At 30.8% G+C, this 24,979-nt stretch overlaps 1 protein-coding gene across 1 annotated transcript in view; it reads left to right on the forward strand.

The window, feature by feature from the left end:
* LOC132759415 (5-hydroxytryptamine receptor 2C-like) overlaps positions 1-22,246 on the forward strand; it is a 38,878-nt gene extending 16,632 nt beyond the window's left edge. Inside the window, exon 3 of the mRNA XM_060751178.1 lies at positions 17,704-22,246. Coding sequence (XP_060607161.1) covers positions 17,704-18,929 — 1,226 coding nt within the window. The 3' untranslated portion in view covers positions 18,930-22,246. The remainder of the gene's footprint in view (positions 1-17,703) is intronic.
* The last annotated feature ends 2,733 nt before the right edge of the window (positions 22,247-24,979 follow it).

Genomic DNA, 24,979 nt, shown 5'->3' on the forward strand with positions numbered 1-24,979 from the left:
TTGTACATAAAAGCACATTCAGACATTTACAAAATGACAATCATATTTAAATATAAAATATCTTCAAATATATATATAATATATATATATATATGAGAGAATATATACACACATACCACCACATCGATATGCCAGTCCAATTACGGCACAGCGCCTAGCAGAACAGTCATGAAAGCATAGTCACAGCTCATCCACCATCAAAATGATGGTTTCAGAACAGCTTTATATACAGTCACAAACTGCGCTACACATTCAAACAGGCTCAACATATATATATATATATATATCAATGATTATGTTAAATGCATTCTGTCTGTACTAGAGCTAATGTAATTTGATGTTTTTTTTAAATTTATTATAAATGTATTTCATTCATTCGAGTGCAAGTAGCAAAGAATGTCTAAGTCTATGCCAATTATGTGGAACCAGGCTAGCTTATATATGTCACTGCTGTGGGTCCAGGTGAGCACATCCTGTCACAAAATGTGCATTCAAGCTAGCCTATCTATGCTACAAATGTGGATTCAGACTAGCTTATACATTTATATGTACCTATGTATATGCCACTGACGTGATCCAGGCCAGCCTGCTTTTAAGTCTGTGCAATATGACCTCAATACTTTAATTAATATATACTATCTGCTACAATCAGTGTAAATGTATATAATATATATATATATAAAATGATACTTTCATGGTCCCCAAGATTTTGTCACCTTTGCCAAAGTCTGATGTATGTGTAATACTGCTGCATATAATTATGAATAAAGAAACACATCAAAAACATTCTTTCATTAAGGTGTTTCTACATATGCACTGTCTGGCACAAGTTCACAGAAATGTTACACTTCAACACTTGATATATAAAAGCATATTTGAGTACCTAACAAGTGCTTGCAATCACATAAGAAATAGCCAAGTTCTCTTTTAAGTTATAGATTTGGAGGGAATAAAGACACCACATTATCACGAATGTAGGACAAAACCCCACCAGTTAAAACCCCACCACTCAAAATTTTATAGAGTGGACAAAACCCCACCACTGAATTTTATAGAGTGGACAAAACCCCACCACTATATTTTACAGAGTGGACAAAACCCCACCACTTCAGTTTTATAGAGTGGACAAAACTTTCTTGTAAACATGTTAAAAAAACAAACAATTGCGCATCAGCAGAAACTCAAAAGAATGTGTGAACAACTCATCAATAAGGAGAAGACTGTACCTGAGCTTCTTTAGGCTAGCGGCCACTGTATGAAGGAAAATAGACTCAACTGAATAAACTAGAAATCTGCTATACAAAATGTGCTATTTTCTATTCATTAATTGATGAAAATGTGCTATATTCTTGATTAATAGTAAGAAGTTTATTTTTTATATAAATAAATTGAAGAAATGAATTTGAAGAAACTAATAATAATGGATAATTCAAGGTCATAAATGTGGCACAGTCTCATATAAACGACTACTCTTTGATGTTGATTTAAAACAGTTTGTAAATTGTTTGTATAATCTCATTCATTATATTATATTGCTATTGAAATAAATGCTATATGCTATAATTATCATGTTTTGTTCTTTAGGGATTTAGATTTTATTTGTGTGTACAGATTGAAACACCTTTTTTGCAATCAAAACATCAATAAATAATCTGTTTTGTTCTTCAGGGATTTGGATTAAGTTTTTTGTGTACAGTTTGTACACCTTTTTTGCATATTGCACATGCAAGATGTAAATGCATTGTTAATAAAATTGTTCATTCTTATATTACACAAATGTTATATTGAACTTTAAAAAAAATGTGTATAATTTTATTATATATATTTTAATTCATCAAATCTTGCCCAATAATTGGTACATTGTGTAAGTGGTGGGGTTTTGTCCACTCTGTAAAATTTAGTGGTGGGGTTTTGTCCACTCTATAAAATTAAGTGGTGGGGTTTTGTCCACTCTATAAAATTTTGAGTGGTGGGGTTTTAACTGGTGGGGTTTTGTCCGTCTTCCCATTATCACATCTAAGACTGCTCCCACTTCACTCAATATGATCATGTTTATAATAAAACTCTGTACTTATTGTATTGGCAGCTGTGATATATCATTTCAAAATTACCTGCTGCACTCGTTTTAATTACATTGCATACCATTCCAATATACAGCTGATTGCATTTCTTCAACATCCATTCAATACTTAATGAACAAGAATAAATATTAAAGTTTACCACAACACTGGCAATATATAGGCAGTATGGAGTCAAGCTGACACTGTACTCATTTACTATCACTGTCAAATTTTAAAAATCGCCTACAAACTGATAGCAAGAAAGGGGAAAATCATACAAACCTATATGAAATTCTTACAATCACATCATTTTACTTTCTAAAGGTGGAGCAGGAAAATCATCATTGACTTTATGTCAGTTTTATTGTTTTCAACCAATATGTAGTCATATATATAAAGATTTTGCACTTTATTTTAACAAACAGCTGTAATACAATGTTCAACATATGAAACCATCCTTTTCCCACTTGCTTGTGTCAGATTGGAGGTCTAAAGATAGCATCTGACTCATCAATTTGAAATAATTTAGATATCTGCACTTTATTAGCATATCAAAAAGTTGTTGTAGGTACATTTTCAAACCACCAAAAAGTGGTCAATTCTTTTACGTTACCCATAATTCTTTTTTTTATCTAAAGTGAGACTTTAAAATAGCCCTCTGAACACACTTGTGCATGTTATCACGAAACAACCATCCAAGCATGCCACATTATTATGAACTGGCTTCCAACATATCTATCCTATAAAATATTCAAAGATATAAGGCCCCGGGGAATTCCTATGTCTGTCTGTAATCAGTCCCAATCCACAGTTTCTTCTACTAGCTCTTAAAGAATAATCACATATGATTAAGTAGAGATAATCTAATTCCAAACTTATTAAGCCTTCCAACAGGAGTCTATGCATTTTTGGTCAAATTAATTTTACTTTGCCCTTTTGGGCAAGATCTTGATGAGAAATAAATTAACAGAATTCTTATCATTGTTACAATTTTATTTGCTTTCCATTGGTGGACCCGTGACTGGTGCAATCATCATTAACCAATCACATTTAAATACAGTGTAACTTCCGAATTCCGGAACTTCTGAAATCCGGAAACTTCTAAAAACCGAACAATTTTTTCGGTCCCGATTTTTTCCCTTCTATTTTCTATTAATATAATACTTCTGAATTCCGGAACTTCTAAATTCTGAATTCCGGACGATATTTTCGTAAAATTAGACTCAAATCAATGCAATTTTACCTCCGAAAACCGGAAATATCCAAAGGTGTGAAATACATTGTAAATAGAGAAACTTTACCCTGCAGGAAGATTTAATCTCCCTATCGATTGTTTACTAATTAGCGGTGATCGTGTAATTTGACATGCGTTAAAATCACAAACTGTGAACTGGTATGTTTGAAGTGATGCGGTTAATCAAAGTAATTTACCGCGGTCAGTTAATTTGAAGTGTTTATTAGCGGATTAAATCACAATTAGTTGGGACAATGTATGCATCAAACGTCTATAGGGATTTTATTGCATTTGATGTAATAATTAATTAACTAGCATCGGACGATATGTAAGTTTATGCAATTAACAACATTTCTACAAACTGATAGAAATTCGAAAGCATTTTCAGGTGTAAGATAAAAATGTATTCTTTTCATTCACATCTTTATCTTGATTAAAAGACTATTATATATGATATTACAGTAATGGCCACATCTTCCTTGACATTTAGTGATATTAAGTGGTTTAGTCTTGTCCACATTATCATAAACCTCTGAATTCCGGAAACCTCTGAAATCCGAACTTTTGACAAGTCCCATGGGTGTTCGGTTTTCGGAAGTTACACTGTACAACAATAAAATAAACCCCTAGCTATTAGTTAAATCTAAATCTAAATGTCATGTAAAGAATCAGCCAATGAGATTATTGTTTTAACTGACTTAAGTCATAAACTACAAAAAGAGAAATCGTAAATTACTTAAACTTAAATAAAATACAGTAAAACATGTGTATCATATTCATGTTACGCAAAAATATGAAATAATATTTCGGATTTGCATTGATTCATGTATATTCAGACAAAGTATAATGTAAAGGAATCTATTATTATAATTTTCCAGGCAGACAAAAAGCACACACGAGTAAGAAAAGTATCATTTCAAATAGCAAGAAAGTAAATATAACAAATATATATCTTAGGCTGTCCTAAAATGACGAGCTGTCCTAAAATGATGACAGAACATGTTTCAGACAATGTTAATCTGGCTAAATTACTTACAATATCTGAAAGAAACACTGTAAGTGCCTGGTTCAATAAAACTGATTATTCTACATAATAAAACAATAGTATAACTGTTAGCTCTTGTTTTTATTTTGTTCAATCATTTGTTTCTGTCTGAATCATGCAATGTAGCAATCAGAGGTATTGAATTCATGGAATGTGAATCTCTTCATGCTAAAATCAACTTAGTATTCTCATTGGTTTCTCTAAAGATGTTTGACAATGTACATCAATTCATTTATTGCTGCAGGATGATTTTTAGGAATTGTTGGTAAAAAAATATCTCCTCTCTGAACCAATAACAATCATTTCCAAGGAAACCGTTGAAAGCTGTCAGAAAGTGATAAGTTGATAATTAGGAAGTAATAATCAGTTAATGATTGAAAGTGCCTGTATAGTTACTGACTCTATTGCTTTAAGGTAGCCTTTTCTTGTTTAAAGGAGGTTGAAATTTTCTTACAGGGAAATATCTCTCGGTTAAAAACGAGTTATTTGTTGCCACAAATCTGGAATTTAAACGCTTGAAAATACATAATCTTGGATAAGGTGACCTTAAATGGTTTATAAAAAATGACAGAATTTATATTCAGTTTTAATGGCTTTTACAAGAATCTAAAATAATGTGTTAACTTCCATAAATTAAGCTTAAGACTTTGAGGTGAAAAAAAAACTCCACAAACACAGATGCCTGCAGTCTCTAAGTATATCTATATAACCACAGAAGATATAGAAAAGTCCTTGTGTAATATTAATATATGACAAAAAGAATTTCTATGACATTTTCAATCTTTGCTCCTCAGCTTTGTCTAAGAGAAACACATGCCTACATGCAGTGACCTGTACATTTATCTCCTCACAAAGCTATATATCAGACCAGGTTTTGCATGACAGAGCTTTTTCACAGGTTGGGGAAGCAGCCCTGCCCTTAATTTTGGGGAAAAAATTACACAATATTTTTGCAAAAGGGGAAGAAAAAACTTGATGTAAATTCAATTTTTGGGGAAAACTGCTTGATTTTAAAGAAATTTTTCTTTGGGGAAGCAGCCCTATAACAGCCGCTGCTAGAGAATGGAAAAAAGCAATGGGCTGGATACCAAACTTAGTAACCAGCCTACAATGCCAAAAATATAAATATTTCTCTTTTACACAAACTCTCCTCAAAGACCTAACAGCCTTAAAATCATGAAAAACATTCTTTCTTATCATTCCTTTAATCAAAGTTACTGTGATTACATCTTATTAATAAAATATATTATGCTGTACACATACAAATACTTGAATGTGGTGTTCTCAGAAAAACATTCAAATAAACTGTTAATAAGTCATTTACAACAATCTATCTTTTATTACCAGCAACCCTTTTATAATTACCAACAAACGCTATCAATCTATTAAGTATCCTCATAATAATAATGACAAATGTTATTATAGATAACAATGATCAAAGTATATAGACTGGTATTAAACATATATATATTATTGCCCCAATTCTGCATTAATTACACAAATCCACTTTGATGCCAGCAAAACAGACTATCCTTACAATATTAAACACAATTGATTATTACCCAAATCCTCTATTTTATGTGGGCATGTTGCCTTATGGTGTCTGGTACAAAATAAAGCAACATCATGTCATATAACACTCAAAGAAAATATTTCATGACAGATAATTTCTTGAAAATCCATAGAGAAATCACGTAACAGTCATTTCAAACATTCTGTCTCCTCCTTTTAGCCAAGTTTTTGTTATGATCGCAAATACCAAGTTTTCCCAGCAACATTAATATCTCAACAATGTTAACATAAAAATCTATAATGTGTTAATAACTTTAATAGACAATTCTTAAATTTTTGTGAACAATTAAATCTCAATTATTTTAATTTCAAAGCTGGCAAGAAGTACTAATTTCAGTAATCTAGTTCTGGGTCATTTGTCCAGTCAAGTACCTGGTTACTAGAACTTTAACAGTGTATAACCATAAACTATCTATCTATCTTCCATTTCTGTCAACCATGACAATAATTCATATTAATGACACCATTCAAAATCCACTTTCATATTCTACTGTACACAATTTGACAAAGAATTTTACCTTGAAAATAAAAAAAGATAAATAAATTGGGGTCTACTTAACTATTTCACTTTGAACTTATTTAAAGTAAATTGCCTATATGATGTTTTATATGTCATGTACATGTTTCTTGGCCAAAATTTTCAAAATATTAAATGTCATATACTGCATAAAAATAATATAAAACAGAGTTGTTGCTTATTTGCCAAACTGCTGACTTGTTAAGATGTCAATTCACAATAAAATTTATTGATTGAACAATTTAACAATGTTTCCATAGTGGCCATATGTCTCAGAAATTCTAAATTATTTTATTTCACTTCAATTATTTTTACCCCCCCCCTTTTTTTCCCTGAGTACTGGAGAATCAACTTTGTGAACCAATACTCAGATATTCCATTACATACTTGATTAAACAGTTACTTGTTGCCATGCCTACTTAAAATATAAACATTAATTTTCATAATTAATTAATCATGGACCATAAATTTTCCAGATTTGTTCATAATCTGACATTTTAATATAAAACAATATCTTAAATTAAAAATGTGATAGTTAACCAGTCTCTATGACAATATCCATATCTTACTGATAAATCAAAATATTAGTGTGCTTAAACAGGAACAATCTGGTATTTAATTAATGTACAACCATCTGATCTTAGACATTAATTGTCATTTAATGTTTTTTAAAACTTTTTTTTACAGCCCTGACTTCCCTCCCCTACTGGCAATCATTATCACACTATTAAGAGGATATTTTTTCGTTTGAGTGAAATATGGAATATATTTTCACGAAACATGATAAAATGCCACATAATTTAACGAGCTGGGACGGCGAGTGAAAATATGTGGCATTTTATCATGTTTCGTGAAAATATATACCATATATTACGAAAAACGAAAAAATAACCTTTTTATTTAATTTCATTATCAAAGAAAAATGGTTACGAATCCCCTTGCCTGCTACGCAACTGCAATTGTACAGCGCATTATTGTCTTGTTTTGCACCCAATATTTAGCGCTACATTGTGACGTCACGTTATCAACTATTTAAACGTCTGTACAGCGTTAATGACTGAATAAAAGATATTGGTGTCCAGATTAATTTTCTTAGTTAGACCATTTTCTATCATTCTAGACCGTTTTCAAGACAAAATTCAACAAAACTTGTTTTGTATTTATCAGATTTTTCAAACGAATGGCGAAAGAAGTCCCTCAAAATAAATATGAGTTTTGACTCTGCCCACTGTCATATTTATATTTCATATCTATTTTTAAAAAATATGAAATATTTGACTGATATTAAGAGGATATTTTTTCGTTTGAGTGAAATATGGAAACCAGGTTTTCAACGACCAAGTTTTGATGTGACAGCAATCAATAGGTCAAAGTGCACTGAAGTTATTGAGTAGATACTGAAAATTCTATTGTAAGCAAATTACCTTGACCTTGCTCCCAGATATCTAAGTGGCAATCCAAAGCTGCCACTCAGCAAGTTCAGTGTCAAAAGGTCTAAGCAAACCCAAGTTATAACATGAAAACTAAATGCATTAACCTTGATCACAGACACCTGGGTAGCAATCCCAAGCTGCCTCTTGATATAAGCTACCCATTCATCAAGTTTGGTGTCAATAGGCCAAAGCAAACTCAAGTTATTGAGCAGAAACTGAATTTCTATTTTTAGTAACAGTGACCTTGACCTTGATCAAAGACACCTGGGCAGCAATCCCAAGCTGCCTCTTGATATAACCTATCCATACACCAAGTTTGGTGTCAATAGGCCAAAGCAATCTCAACTTATTGAGCGCAAATTTAAATATATATTTTTAGTAACAGTGACCTTGACCTAGATCACAGGCACCTGGGTAGCAATCCCAAGCTGCCTCTTGATATAAGCTATCCATACACCAAGTTTGGAGTCAATACGCCAAAGCAAACTAAAGTTATTGAGCGGAAACTGAATTTCTATTTTTAGTAACAGTGACCTTGACCTAGAACACAGACACCTGGGTAGCAATCCCAAGCTGCCTCTTGATATAACCTATCCATACACCAAGTTTGGTGTGAATAGGCCAAAGCAAACTCAAGTTATTGAGCGGAAACTGAATTTCTATTTTTAGTAACAGTGACCTTGACCTAGATCACAGACACCTGGGTAGCAATCCCAAGCTGCCTCTTGATATAAGCTATCCATACACCAAGTTTGGTGTGAATAGGCCAAAGCAAACTCAAGTTATTATGCGGAAACTGAATTTCTATTTTTAGTAACAGTGACCTTGACCTTGACCACAGACACCTGGGTAGCAATCCCAAGCTGCCTCTTGATATAACCTATCCATACACCAAGTTTGGTGTCAATAAGCCAAAGCAAACTCAAGTTATTGAGCGGAAACTGAATTTCTATTTTTAGTAACAGTGACCTTGACCTTGACCACAGACACCTGGGTAGCAATCCCAAGCTGCCTCTTGATATAACCTATCCATACACCAAGTTTGGTGTCAATAGGCCAAAGCAAACTCAAGTTATAGAGCGGAAACTGAATTTCTATTTTTAGTAACAGTGACCTTAACCTTGATCACAGACACCTGGGTAGCAATCCCAAGCTGCCTCTTGGTATAAGCTACTTACACACCAAGTTATGTGTCAATACGCCAAAGCAAACTCAAGTTATTGAGCGGAAACCAAAAGTTGACGCCCGCCCGCCGACTTCGGCATTACAATAACCCGGTTTTCGTTGAAAACCTGGTTAACAAACAGGAACACAATCATACATATCTTTCTAACACATTTTCAATGCCGTAAAATTTCTACAAGTAAGTTTGCTACTGCTATTGTTACAATAATTATAAGTTCTGCAGTAGAAGTAAGTTTTGTACTTTATCTTTAAACATCAATCAAAATGTTGTTGTAACAAAATTTGAACCTGCAGAAATATAAATAAACAATATAAAATGAACCAAGTAAACAAAGTACTACAAACTAATGCATTTAACCTTCTGTGAATCCTTCAAGTCAAAACAAGGGTTATCACCTCTTTTATTTACATTGCTAATTATATAGATAATTATCTTTAATTTATTCCTCTCAGCGTCTAATTGAATCCTATGAGAGCTGTCAAACCAATTAAAAGCAATGCAAATAAAAAAAAAACGTTTAAATTTTTATTACTTGTTATTTACTCAGCAAAAGGAAGTTAATTCCACTTATATGTTCAAAAGTCAATAAATGTCACCTTAGCAAATTTGCAAATCATGCCATGCAAGAAAAGTAGAGGATGAATACCACTTACAGAATTATCTGAGTTAACAATTTCAACATTATTTTTGAATGCTTGCTTATAAACATCAGATTTATGAGGAGGCTAGTCTTATGGATTTTTGTACAAAATATGGATCTAGTAAAACATCAAAATTATATATTTAGCAAAATTTATTGACAAAAAAAATAAAGATATGATGATTTATTTTATCCATCCCCCCTACCAATCTCCATGCTGACCTTTTCATACTGGAAACACTACTCATGTGTGAAGTTCACGTACACTGGTTCAATGAAATACTTTCAAATGAATTTTCTCTCTTATTTATTTCAGGCATCATTCAATCTGTTTGTAATTTTCTCTTATCATCAGACATTCAACCCTTTCTATCTCTTTGCACCAATAAAACATGTAGATATAAAGGTTACCACTTTTTCAACCCATGCTGTTTAATATACATACTGTATAATTACATGTAACACTTATTTTCTAAGTGAGTGAATGGGATCTTTTGATTAATACTATTATCAATTTGAACTCATCAAATACATTCCTTATAAAATACTTAAATAAAAGATTGGGAATTTTATCAACTGTATCACCAATTGAACTCTAAAGATTGAACTCCTTTTATTCATTATTTATAATAGAAAGCAGCTCCATTATAAACTAAATCTGTTTGCTTTATTATATACATTGGCCATGTTTAGTAACCAAGAACAATAATCTATTTTGAACAATCAGTAGAATTCCAGATTTTACATTCAAGTTCATAATCTTTTACAGAAACTCCCTTGCCAATTTGCACATTTCCTAATCTAAATATTGAATTTTGCAAATGCACGCCTGAAAAACTTTTATGCACTGACTAAGTAACTATATTTAGATTTATGTAGTATTTCAGTAATAACCAAAAGGCTGGTCAGACTAAACAAATGTTTCGGCAGACATGACTTTATACTAGTACCACAGACTTGAGCCGTTATTGATAAACAAATTTTTAACTTATTTCACATGAATTGTTTTAAAATAACTTCAACATTTACATATAATATTGATGTATACCATGTGACAGATGACCAATATCTGTCTCTTTTTGTCTTATACTAGTAACCAAGTTACATACATTTCTTGTATAATATGATTTCTTTATCACAGAATAAAAGAAATCTAATTTTAGGAAACAATGTAAAAATCCTGTACATAGAAAAATGACATTACCTAGTCAACTAAATTAGCCTTCCCCATTACATTAGTTATGTTACATGCTCCAGAGAGAGAAAAAAAAGAAGAGATATTTATATGCTTCACTGATGATGGGATAAAACTGATGCAGCTTCTACATTATCGGACCGATAATATTTGTCACTTCATAGAACATGGTGCAATATCGGTCAAACAATCTTGTATTGTTTGTTGAACAGTTTGTTCATTATGATAGCGGCAGTATCGCAAATGTTACAACAGCAGTTAAAATCATTGCAAGATATTAAGATGAAAAGGCATCATGGCCATTAGAAAGTTACTGTTACCTCATTAAACATAATGACATTGTGTCGTTGTTTATCTCCGTTAATAAATGGTGTGTGAAGAATAAAACAACATTTTCACTCTTTTTTATGTAACAGATTTCTACTTTCATGGTAAATCACTATATATTTCATACTTAAAGTTACCAAAATAACCTTAAATGGTGAGACTTGTTGTATTCTACTTGTATAACTTCATTGTTTACAACAACCCATCAAAATAGTTTTTCAACAGGCAATAATATCAGTGCACTTTTAACTCTTATTTACTTTACTTGATGAGATAAATATAATAAACTTTTCATCGATGGAAAGTTGATAAATTAGAAAGTTTTCTGCTATAGGCCATCAGTTATATTTAATCATCCATGGTAAGGAAAATAAATTGGTTAAAATTTAAAACCAATCCTTAGCAACAGATCAATAAAAATATATATTTATAAATAAAGTCACTGAACAGAACTTTTACAATTATATTACATAGAATCCAAAATAACTTTAATGTAATTAAATTATAAATTACAAAATTGGAAAACAATATCAGGGAAATAAATTTCAAGATTGTTTCACTCATATAAAATTCTTATCCCTCTTTTAAGAAATTTAAGACATGCATTATAGAAACAGTCATGAAGCAAATTGATTTCTAAGAAATAAAAGCACAAGGAAAGAACATTAAACTTTGTTGGTTTTTTTCATTTGTCTATTAAAATTCTGCATGGTCATTGACTCAGCTTGTTTATTAATTAATTTAGCATTATGTTACCATGTATTGATGATTATATACAGTCGAGACTGTCATATGTGACTTTCCAAGGGATCTTCAGAAAAAGGTCACATATGACAGGGAGTCTCTTAATACAGTCTCAAAGAAAATTAAACTTAAGTATCATCTGGCTGTCTATATACCATTGTGACTTAAAGATCCTTTATGTTTTGTGATTGATATTGTTACAGAGTGTATACAACACTTGCAAAAAAAATATATATGGATATAATTATGCAAATAAAACAACTTTCAAACATCAAAGAATATGTAAAATGTGTACTGAAAATATTTGTGCACATTATATTTAATCAATAAATTACATGCATTGATTACTTATTGGAAAATTTAACTTAGAATTCATAGAAAATAAAGTTCTTATTACCTCCCTTTAATGGCCTTTATTTATATTAAATGTTAAATTGGGTGATATCTTTATAAATAATGCTTATTTGAACTTACAATATTGACAAATCTTAATTTGAGCATCATATTTATGAAATAAAACCATGAAAAAGTGTGTTACAGGATCTTTCTACATATCCATATCCAAAGCTTTTTCTGGTTCAGTATGAATATTTTTACCGTATTAATCATGCAGTCATAGAAAGGTAAATAAAAAAATATGCTGCCTAAAAGATCTTCCGTGGGCACTCTATAATTAAAAAAAATCTAACACAAGTCTTAACCAGTTTACTCAGGACATAATGTACATTACACACACATCGATTGCGTCATGCTTCCCATAAACAGACGCTACGTCACTTGATACCTGCATTTATACATGTCAACTGTGTAATTGAGATAAAGGTGTGTAGACTTTGTTTGCTACTGGATTAAAATAGGACTTAATTATTTTGGCCCTCTGGGTGTTATAATAGGTATTATTTATCTGATTTAACGGACAATCAAAAGGTGTGAAAGTCGTTTAAATCAGACCAAACATTGCATTGGGACCTGACAATTAGGGTCGCTTGTCACATATGACAGGGAGTCGTTTAATTCAGACCATTTATATAGGAAAATACGTTGGGAGTACTGAAACAAGGTCGGATAAGACAGGGAGTCGTTTAAATCAGGGGGTCGCTAAGGCAGTCTCGACTGTATAACCAGTCATTGGAAATTCCTTTGTTTTTTTTTTGGTTATTTTGTTCAAGGAAAATTAATAAGTGTTTTTTTTTCTTCTCTCTCTATCCAATTCTTCATCTTTTAGTAATAATGACATTTATTATTTAAACTTTAGATAAAGTCTGGTTTCTTCTATCTATCCTTGTAAGTAATATATAAGCTTTAACTGTATTAAAATGTTCAAAGAAAATGAATGGTTTGAACTGTTATACCAAGTTACATGCTATCATGCCTACATTACACTGACTCTTGTCTTTGGAAATTTTCATCTCACAAATTTTTGGCAATGAATATTATAATATGACCCCCCCCCCATTTCACTTAAGATAAAATTGAACAACTCTGGTTGTATGAAATTATTTCAATTTTTTAAGAGCCTACCAAATTAAGTTTGTGTTAAACATCAGCATGATTTTATAATTAAAACATTTTTTGTATCAGTAAGACAAAAGGGTGTTTCTATGCATTGCACACAGGCAGATCTTCACAGCAAGACCTTTACACCCATTGATTATTAATTTATAAATTCTTTGGATAGTTTGGAAGATGATTTTCAAAATTTTAATAACCTGTCAAAAATATGCAAGCTGGTTTGTTGCAAAGAAAATTATAATATACTGATTTACAACAGTTCCCAGGGAATGTTAAGCAACTCAGGAACAGTTAGAACATTATAATTTAACCCTTATTATTACACAATTAATAACCTTTTTCATGTAAACAGACTTGCACTGCATGCTTTAAAAGAACTCCATTTAAAAGGCCCAAAAGCCTTAAAACCACAAACATAGATCAGCTTCGGATCTTAAAACAGAAATATATGCCAAAAGATAATTTAGAAATATAACAAGAAATAAATTGAAAATTGTTTTTTTTGTAATATCCTTAACCTACTTTAAGTGAAAAGTGTTGAAATTTGGGTAATTTTTCACAATTGGAATAATTATTCTGGAAAAACAGAATGCACAAATGATCTGTAATTTTGCACCCAAGTAATAGTTCTAGACCTACATCAAATGAAACATTAGTTTAAGGAAATTATTGCTACTCCTGTCATGACAAAAAACCTCTGTGACATTCTGTAAATGTCCGAATGTTTAAGTAAGCTAGTTTGCTATTAAAAATTCAAAAATGAAGCAGAAAAGAGACAACCTTAGCATTGTACAAGGTGATATAGTTACTATGCTAATTTAATATCAAAACCATCACTAATTTTAGGGGAAATATTCAAATATGTACTGAGTAAATAACAAACAATGCAGACCATGATCAGACATCACAGATGTGCCAACTGATCTTGGTCTACAGTGGTTGCATTGGTAGAATCTGCTGCCTTCAGTAGGGCAAGTGTTAGAAATATTACAAGAGTATATAAGTAAGATATTAATGAAAGAAAATAAGGTAATTAAGTGGAAACATTTAAACAAAGTCATTCAAGTTTTAATACACTGATGTATCACAGATGCACTTGTTTCTCTATGCATTAAATGATCTAAATATAACTTTTGCAATAAAAAGAAATATATTTATAGCTTAACAAAAGAACCAAAAGTTACTTAGTTGCATAAAGTGTCATTTTGCTAATAAAACATGCAACAATAAATTGATCATAAAATAAAATTCATACAAAGACATGTGGTACCATTAAATATACTTGTATTCCTATCAGATTGTGGAATATCCTGGAATAGTTATACTTCAAACAGTTTTTATTGCAGTATAAAAGATGAGCAATAAGTTCACCACCAACTGGGATAGCAATATTGTAGTGATAATATTCCTTGGACAACACCATGTGTTGCTTTTTTATTTCATTAAATAGTAAAATTACATAATAATAGAAATGATGTATTTTGTAATCTCTAGAGGACAAAAATGAACAACTCAATCCTTTAGAATAAATGATATTTTTTGCTTCTTTAATCATTATGAAAAGATAAAAGGATAGAAAGTTTCTAATAATGGAAATAGATTCAGAGAAGATATTTTAAAATTTCATTAATTAGAAATGTATTTCTGCTGTAAGAAAATACCCTTCCCCATTCTTTTTTTAAAAACACCTCTAAGACGTATATTTGAATCAATTATAAACTTTTAATATGATTTATCACATAAATAAATAAGAAAGAAAGATCAAAAGAAAGATACTGAAGCAGGTGTTATATTGACATGATACTGAAGCAGGTGTTATATTGACATGACACTGAAACAGGTGTTATATTGACATGATACTGACGCAGGTGTTATATTGACATGATACTGAAGCAGGTGTTATATTGACATGATCCTGAAGCAGGTGTTATATTGACATGATATTGAACAGGTGTTATATTGATATGATACTGAATCAGGTGTTATATTAAAATGATACTGAAACAGGTGTTATATTAACATGATACTGAATCAGGTGTTATATTTACATGATATTGAAGCATGTGTTATATTAACATGATACTGAATCAGGTGTTATATTTACATGATACTGAAGCAGGTGTTATATTAACATGATACTGAAACAGGTGTTATATTAACATGATACTGAATCAGGTGTTATATTTACATGATATTGAAGCAGGTGTTATATTTACATGATATTGAAGCATGTGTTATATTGACATGATACTGAAACAGGTGTTATATTGACATGATACTGAAGCAGGTGTTATATTAACATGAAACTGAAACAGGTGTTATATTAACATGATACTGAAACAGGTGTTATGATACCAATACATGATAATTAGGTGTGTGTTATATTGACATGAATTTAAATATGTGTTGTATTGACATGGCACTGGTGTGTTATAGTGACATGATACTGAAGCAGGTGTTATATTGACATGATATTGAAGCATGTGTTATATTAACATGATACTGGTGAATAATATTTACATTATACTGTAGTGTGTAATATTGACATGACACTTGTGTGTTATATTAACATGATACTGAAGTATTTAAACAGAATGACATAATATTGCATTGTGTGTAATATAAACAGATTACAAAAGTGACAAAAACATGTCTAAGACAATTTCCACAAACATAAAGGTGTATAGATGTAATAAAAAGCCGACAACATGAGAGGAATCCTGATTAATTGTGTCAACAGAAATACGTGCCAATTTCTAGCAACAATAAAACCCATCTTGTGAATAACTGACAATTAACGTAACAGTTTTCCTGTTGTCTTTCTACATAACAATTGCTTATGATAATGGTAAGCACATCCAGACAGGAATAATTTATGCCAATTTCCTCATGAAGTTTTTATGTATTAATTACAAAATACAAAGAGATAATTGGGAATACTTCAGGAATTAGTCTTATGCTATTTTCCCCATCACTTAATTAAAACATCAAAATATATTTAGAGCTTTAAAATAAATTTTTACAAACAAACAAAACATTAAAAAATAATCTGTAATGGTAATTAGACAAAATAGATGAAACTATAAGAAATAACCAGAAAAAAAATACAAAAAGGTTTTTAAAAAGTGCCATATAATGTTGGTTATTAACATCATAATTTAGAAAGAAAATGGAATAAAAGTTAATAAAAGATAATTAAAATACAAAAGGACAGAAAACATTCCATAAATAGAAACATAACAAAATGTTAATGATGATGATCATTATAGATTAACAAAGTATGAAAAAGAAACACCCACAGTTAAAATAAACACTTAACAGAGTGTTTTTGAGTTTGTGTTGCAACTCCCATTCTATTCAAGCAAAAGACTATAATTTTATTCATTACATGAAATCAGACCCTAGTTGAAACCCGTATATTTATAATATATAATAATCATCATGAATTAATCAGAAGAATTATGAATTAATTGTTTTTATTTCTTCTATAATGAACTTTTATTTCCATTATATTATACATTAATAAATAGCAACACTGTATTAATTTTTCTATGTACAGGTTTGATTAATTATGTTATGGCAGATTCCATATGTCTGAAATTCCTTCCAACAGTGTTTTATACATCATAAAAAAACTTATATATCTTCCAAACAATTTTCATAACAAAAATCTCTCCAAAACTTACAGATCATCAGTAGTTACAAATAATTCAATGAACATAAATGTCCTTTGAATATCGTAATTAAGCTTTATTTTTTATCTTATAGCTAGCAAAGTATTACTAATTTTTATCTACTGCTAAATAGTGAAATTTTGTAATGTTATAATTATGTACTGCTATAAATAGTGAAATATCTTATTTGTTTATTACTAAGATATATTCCATATCACTCACTGCTGATTCACACATTGAAAACTTCATCAAAATGTTTTGGCTTATTTCGTGACATATAATAATTGTATTTTACACATATATGTTTCTTCCTGCTATATACACATGTAAAAGTACATTATACTAACTTTCTTACTTGCTTTAAGTTATAATATAATTATGAGACCTTGAGAGAGATTTTCTAGTAACAGGCAGCCACAAAAACTAGCACTGAAATATATTGTTTATAACTGAAAAAAGTAAATAACCTTTAAACATTTTTTCTGACAGAAACAGTTCTCAGATAAATATGCCTATCTAACACTTCAGTACATTGTTGATTATATGTTTTATTATTTATTTCAGGTTACTGGCCATTTGACTACATTGTATGTGACATTTACGTGACAAGTGATGTTCTAATGTGTACATCATCTATACTTCATCTATGCACAATATCTGTGGAGCGCTATCTTGCCATCAGCTCACCTCTCTCTGTTAGAAATAAGTCAAAAGGTGTTGTTCTTACAAAAATTGTTCTAGTTTGGATACTGTCATTAATGATAACTAGCCCGATCACAATTCTTGGGTTCATAGATCATAGAAATGTTTTGAACGATAATCAATGTGCATTAACCAATCCAGACTTTATTATATACGGATCAATTGGAGCTTTTTTCATTCCTCTATCAATAATGGTAACAACCTATGGTCTTACAATACGCTTGTTACGTAAACAAGCTTCTATGTGTGGGCAGGGTCGCAATAATGAAGGGCAACCCATGATTCGCCGCTCAACTAGCAGAAAACCAATCAAATTTAGACAAAGAGTGAAGTTTGAACCAAGACGGACCAAAAGTTGTCCGCATAAAAAGTGTAATTATCCGGAATATTGTAATCGTACAAGGAGTGTAAAATCTGTAGGCAACAGTATAGAAAAAAATCTACCGGAAATACAAATAAGTCCTCCTCCTTCACCTTTATACGCCAAACATAATGAACCAGAATTTGACACAATTATTGAAGAAAATCATAATGGTTTAAACTGGCGGAAAGGAAGTATTACCAGCACAACTTGCAGTACAATCAGTGGGGATTCTCCGAAAAGACTTAAAAGTTTAGTCAATAAACATCAAAGTGCCCTAAAAGCTGCAAGTATTCTTTTAATGAGAAAAGACAGAGACAAGGACAGCAACTCCTGCGACAGATCTCCGCGTCATGAACAAGATGATGTCAACACTGAACAGCGTGCATCAAAAGTTCTTGGAGTAGTTTTTGCAATATTTGTGATACTGTGGGCGCCGTTTTTTGTTGCCAACATAATGACAGTTTTATGTAAGGAATGTGAATTTCAACCTTTACTTTTTACAGCTTTTGTGTGGCTAGGATATGTTTCTAGTACCCTTAACCCAATAATTTACACTATGTTTAATAAAACGTTCAAAATGACTTTCATAAAGTTGTTAAAGTGCCAATACAAGACAATACAGAAATCACTGCGAGTACGATGGCACAGTAGAAATGGGTACCAATCCACATTTAGGACACATTCTTACTATATGGCTGACAGTAAAGCAGAGTCCCAGCTCTAATCAAAGGGAACCAAATCATTCATGGGCATTTGCAGTCTGTTAGGGATCAATGTAACACTGAAGTAACTAATAAACATACAGTTTGCATACAGTTAGGACAGTGTAGCATTGAACCCTCTCTGAAGTCAGACTCAATTATTTCTGTCATAAATCATAACAGTACTTCTCTATATGTATTATCATTTATCATTAATATTACAACTTTTCTTCATTTTTCTTATGCTACAAAACATGTATATGAATATCTTAATGCTTCTAGTGAAATAATAAAAGGTACATAAAATGTAATATTTTTCCTTACAAAACGTTGTCAAGGAAACAGAGATGGTGCTAGCATCATTTAACTTGATAAAGAAGGTCAGTGAAAATTTAAACCAATGTTGTTTGTATTAATCATGTGCAATATCATCAAATTATTACAAGAACAAAACATTAAACTGGTGTCTTTCATTTAATTTTATAAAGGTTATAAGGTTTTTATCATCATTAAATATTTAATATTTTCATTTATTTTGATATTTATTGGGAGATTATAGTTTTAAAACATAGCAATCATAAATATATTACAGATATAATATATACCTTAAGGTAGTCTCAAATAGCTTATATTTCACATAGGTTATGTGATCAAATCATATAAGATTAATAACTGATTGACATGGAATAATTTACAATCATAGGTCATGTTACATAATCATTTCACATGGGTAATGTGAGAATATTATCAAGGTCAAAAGTCAAACAGTCATGTGAAATAGTTATGAGGGTCACAAAAGGCCAGGGGAAAAGTTAAAAAGCACAATATAGCTAGATCACTCCATTAGCCAGGGCAAAATTTTATTTAACAGGATAGTAACATCAAAGTTAACTGCTAAAATCTTGAATCAATCTTGATTTCCTATACTAATGTTGCTTTTCAAAGAATCATTATACTACCTATATGAGAAACACTAAAACAAAGTCTAAAACTATTTTTATCAGTATATTTCTATCACATATTTCTTGTATACCCACACATCCATGGTTGGCTATAGCAAACTCTTGTCTCCATTTCTAATGCTATCATTTAAATCTACAACTAGATAATAGATCATTTCAGTCAAGTATTTAAATTGACCTTAAAGATAAACTTGCAATGTTTAATTAGCCTTGAAGATAAACATAAAACATATAAATGGATATGCACAATGTTACCTTAACATAATTATTATCTCTCACTTGGCACTGCTATTTAGACCTTTACACTCAGGAGCAAAATGTGTTTTTTTTCTGCCCTAGAAATTTTTTTGTACTTAAATTTACAAAACCTTTTTACAATGAGCCTGACACTGTTGCTTCACTGACAACCACTCAAACTAATATATTTATATCGATTGTTACAACAGGTAGAAATATTTTATGTATTTTATTAATGGTGATTTATTAATGGTATTTTTTATATGTCAAGAATTACAATTTTGTATATAATGATATCAGAGAAATTATTAATTGTTTTCATGACAGAGGTGCAATCTGATATCACCAAGTGTTTGTTACCCTAACAACACCATCTCTAATCTTTCCACAACAAATTCTGAACAATGTTAAATGATTATTACCTTTGTCTCTCCTTACTTATAAATAAATATCTTTTGACAGGTTATTTATTTTTCAAGCATTGTTATGGCTCATCACACAATGTTATAACTTATTCTTTAAGTATATTATGCTACAACTGTTGCTTGGAAACTTACAGCTCAAATAGACCAACAATTGCCATCTGTATAAATATCAGACTGGTTATTTGGTTATTTCTTTTTGCTCACAAATGGTAAACTGAAACACAGTCTTATGTTATCATTTATATAATAAATACCAGTTAGACATAATAATTTATATCTTAGAACCAGTCAGACATGATCATTTATATCAATAGTTCTGCAAAAAGTTAATAAATTGATCTGATAAGAATGAACATACACAGTGGAATTTGAAAGATACAGACTCTTGGTATTTGGTACTAAACAGTAGTGACTGTTAAGAAAGATGAATCATCATGGGATTCTTGATCAAAAGTCTGCACTCGTCTTTAAGGACTCTTTCTTGATCCCAAACTTGTGTAAAGGTTATAAAATCTGATTAACCATAAATATAGAATAGGGTTGGAACACATAATGTACACCAGGTTCATCTGAAAACCAGAAAGATATAGAAAGGTATTATACACACACCTTAATATGAATTCACAAATATAAGATTAATATTTTGAATGACCCAATAGCGTGAGTACAATCTTAAAGTTAAGAATTATATTATATTTAATTACTATTATTATATTATATATTTTTTTCTTAAACGAATGATCATGAAAACAAAGTTCAACAAGTTTTCATAATGACATTAGAAAAAAGTATCACAAATATTCATGATAAAACAAGGTAAAAAATTTGAAATATTTATCATAGAAGCCTCTGTCAATCTGTATGCAGGGTTTGATCAGTTTATCATAGGACCATTTCAATGTATCATTAAAAACATATTATAGTGAGATATTCCAGTCATTACAATAACAATACACTTCAGAAATCATCAATAAATACTTAAACCCCCCTAGGAACTGGGACTCCATTATACCCTCGACTCCATTATCCAGTTGTAAACAGATTTTCAGCTATTTTTTTCCCAAACCATAGAAAACATATTGATACATCAATCAACACTTTAAGATATTCTTAATTGATATCCAATTATTATTTTTTCTGTATCTACATTAATATAAATCTTAAGGTTTATAAAACAACTGGTCTAAGGAACAGTCTTACATCACATGACAGTGTGATCACAACACTGTTTCTTGTTAACTGCTGCAAAATAGTTTAGAATTTTGTTTAGAATTCCATGCATTTTAAAACATTAAAATGATGTTGAACCAAATCATAAACACTATTATCATGTATTATGGAGGATTATTAAAAACATCACTTGTCTGCAGGCTATCAATCAATGTTGCTGCCAAAACAAAGCATTCAATAAATATCCTCACCTGAGGTAACAATTCAAATTTCAAAAGTTCATTTGTTCTTACATTATTTTTTTGTTGTTCTACTTGTGACTTATTTTTATTTTGACATTTAAAGTTAGATCAGTGTAAACTGCCCTGAGTTTATGACCACTGACATTATGACCATTGACAATTCAGTGTCATGACCATCTTATGTATTGAATATGAAATATTAATGTGACTAGTAAATTATAATTGCCAATGCAAAATATCCAGTATTAGATAAGGCACATTTATAACTTAACATCTTTATGTATTTTTTCTTGTTTTAAATAAGTTTTACAAGAGCAGTTCAATTATAATAACATATACTGAAGTTGGATCATTCATGTGTACATCTAAATTATTTCTCTTAAAGGGACTCTACTTAGGACAGGAAATAATATTTTTCAAGATTTACATGTATATACCATTTGAGGAAGGTCTAGACCAATAACTTTTGTGATTTCCTATGTCATTTTTAAAAAAAACTAGAACTATCGCTGAATGCGATTCATACCCCCACCAATGTCCTTGACAGAAGACCACTTGGAAAGGTGGTTAAGGGAATAACTTATGTAGCACAAATGCATAAAAAGAAATTATCTCTGGTGAAAAAAAAGACTAATTGTACAGGTAATAGTATAAATATGTATTATAAAATCATGTTCGAAACAGTTACAAATAACCTTTCATTTTCCCAATGTATTAAACATTTTATTTATAAGTCAATTTTTGACCTTCAAGTGTGGCCTTGACCTTAATCTGGCACAAGGGTAAGATGGGTTTTGCACATCACCCAGTTTGGTTGAACATTTGAGTAAAGACAAAAGTTTGAAGAAAATCCTTCCAATAGTATAGAATTTATAGAGTAGACACAATATATTGTCTAGTATTGGTTGTATGTAAATTTGAAGACTTAAAAAGGGGCATAACTTTGTCAAAATGCAATACAGAGTAATGAAACTTGACCTGCATATCTTATTTGCCACACCTCATATATCTTTTAAGTTTCAAGCAAATGCCTGCGCTAGTTTCAGAATTATTCAAGTACATGTTAAAATTTAAGAACATTTTCTAAGTCAATTTTCGACTTTCAAGTGTGACCTTGACCTTTAGCCGGCACAAAGGTGACATGGATTCTGCACATAACCTTGTTGAGGTGAAAATTTGAGTAAAGTTTGAAGAAAATTCTTTCATTAGTATAGGATTTATAGAGCGGACACAACATAATAAAATTGTCTAATATTTGATTGTATGTAAATTTGAAGACTTAAAAAGGGGCATAACTTTGGTAAAATGCAATACAGAGTTATGAAACTTGAACGAACAGCATATCGGAATTGTGACCCTTCAAAAATATTTTAAGTTTCAAGCAAATACCTTTTCTACATTTAGAAATATTCAAATAAATGTTAAAATTTAAGAATATTTTCTAAGTCAATTTTTGACCTTAAAGTGTGACCTTGACCTTAAGCCAGCAAAAGAGTGACATAAGTTCTGCACATCCCCTGGTTGAGATGAACATTTGAGCCAAGATTGAAGAAAATCTTTCAATTAGTGTAGGACTTACAGAGCGGACATGACATACTGTGTAATATTAGATTGTTTGATATTTGACCTTCAATTGTGACCTTGACCTTGAGCTGACACATGGGCAACATGGGTTCTGCACATCCCCTTGTTGAGGTGAATATTTGAGCCAAGTTTGAAGAAAATCTTTCAAGTAGTGTAGGACTTACAGAGCGGACACAACATACTGTGTAATATTTGATTGTTTGATATTTGACCTTCAATTGTGACCTTGACCTTGAGCTGGCACATGGGCGACATGGGTTCTGCACATCCCCTGGTTGAGGTGAACATTTGAGCCAAGTTTGAAGAAAATCTTTCAAGTAGTGTAGGACTTACAGAGCGGACACGATATACTGTGTAATATTTGATAGTGTTTGATATTTGACCTTCAATTGTGACCTTGACCTTGAACTGACACATGGGCAATATGGGTTCTGCACATCCCCTTGTTGAGGTGAACATTTGAGCCAAGTTTGAAGAAAATCCTTCAATTGGTATAGGAGTTATAGAGCGGACACAAAAGTGGAGACGGACCGACCGACCGACGGACGGACCGACCGACGCGACATAGCGAATCCATTATAGCCCCCCCCACATTTTGTGGTGGGGGTATAATAATTGTTTTTTTTAATGTGATTAGATAGATACTAATATATTTCTTTCCCAAGGGAGAGCATTAAACTTTTAACTCAAAGCGGGCTTAGAATCAAATAAAATATAATTGTCAATTTAATTAGGAGTATATATCTTTTAGATCTTCCATGCATCTTGTTATTTTTAACTCCTATGTAAAAAAAATTCAAATTTTATGTTTAAAGGCTTTTGTACCTCAGTGGAGATCCTTTAATTACTGAAGTCATATTTGCCTTGTCAATTAAATATTGCAGTTTTTCTTTTAATATTTTGACCACATTAAGGTCTTTTCCCAAGCATAGCCAAAAAACATACTTTGATAATTTTTTATTTTCATTACAGTAACATTTGTTAGAAATAAATTGAAAGTGACTATACATTTTAGCATTTTTTGCAGCAGTTAATTAATATGGTATATTGTTATAATTTATGTGTTCATGTGCAACTTATTTGTGTTTTTATGCCTTAACAATATTTCTACATATTTTACCATTTTGTAAATATATTGTATAAATCATGAAAATGCAATAAACTATAAAAAAAGTTGTTTTATTACTTCATTGAATCAGTATTCCATTAATAAACACTATGATTTACAGAGATATGTTTTCTGGCAAAGAGATTTGCATTTTTTCTTAAAACAGTGATCATCATGTATAACCAGTGAGCATAAAGAACAGTAAAAATTATGTTATTGAAGCTATATATATTGGTTAATATAAAGCATCAGTCAATTGTAATCATAGCCCTTCCATCACAGGGGAATAGTTTGGACTTCTGAATTGACACTGCAGTCAGTGCTGGGACAGACTGACAGTAAAGG

This window comes from Ruditapes philippinarum, unplaced genomic scaffold (assembly GCF_026571515.1).
Source record: "Ruditapes philippinarum isolate M1 unplaced genomic scaffold, ASM2657151v2 ctg1992_1_1_1_1, whole genome shotgun sequence".
NCBI classification, from domain to species: Eukaryota; Metazoa; Mollusca; class Bivalvia; order Venerida; family Veneridae; genus Ruditapes; species Ruditapes philippinarum.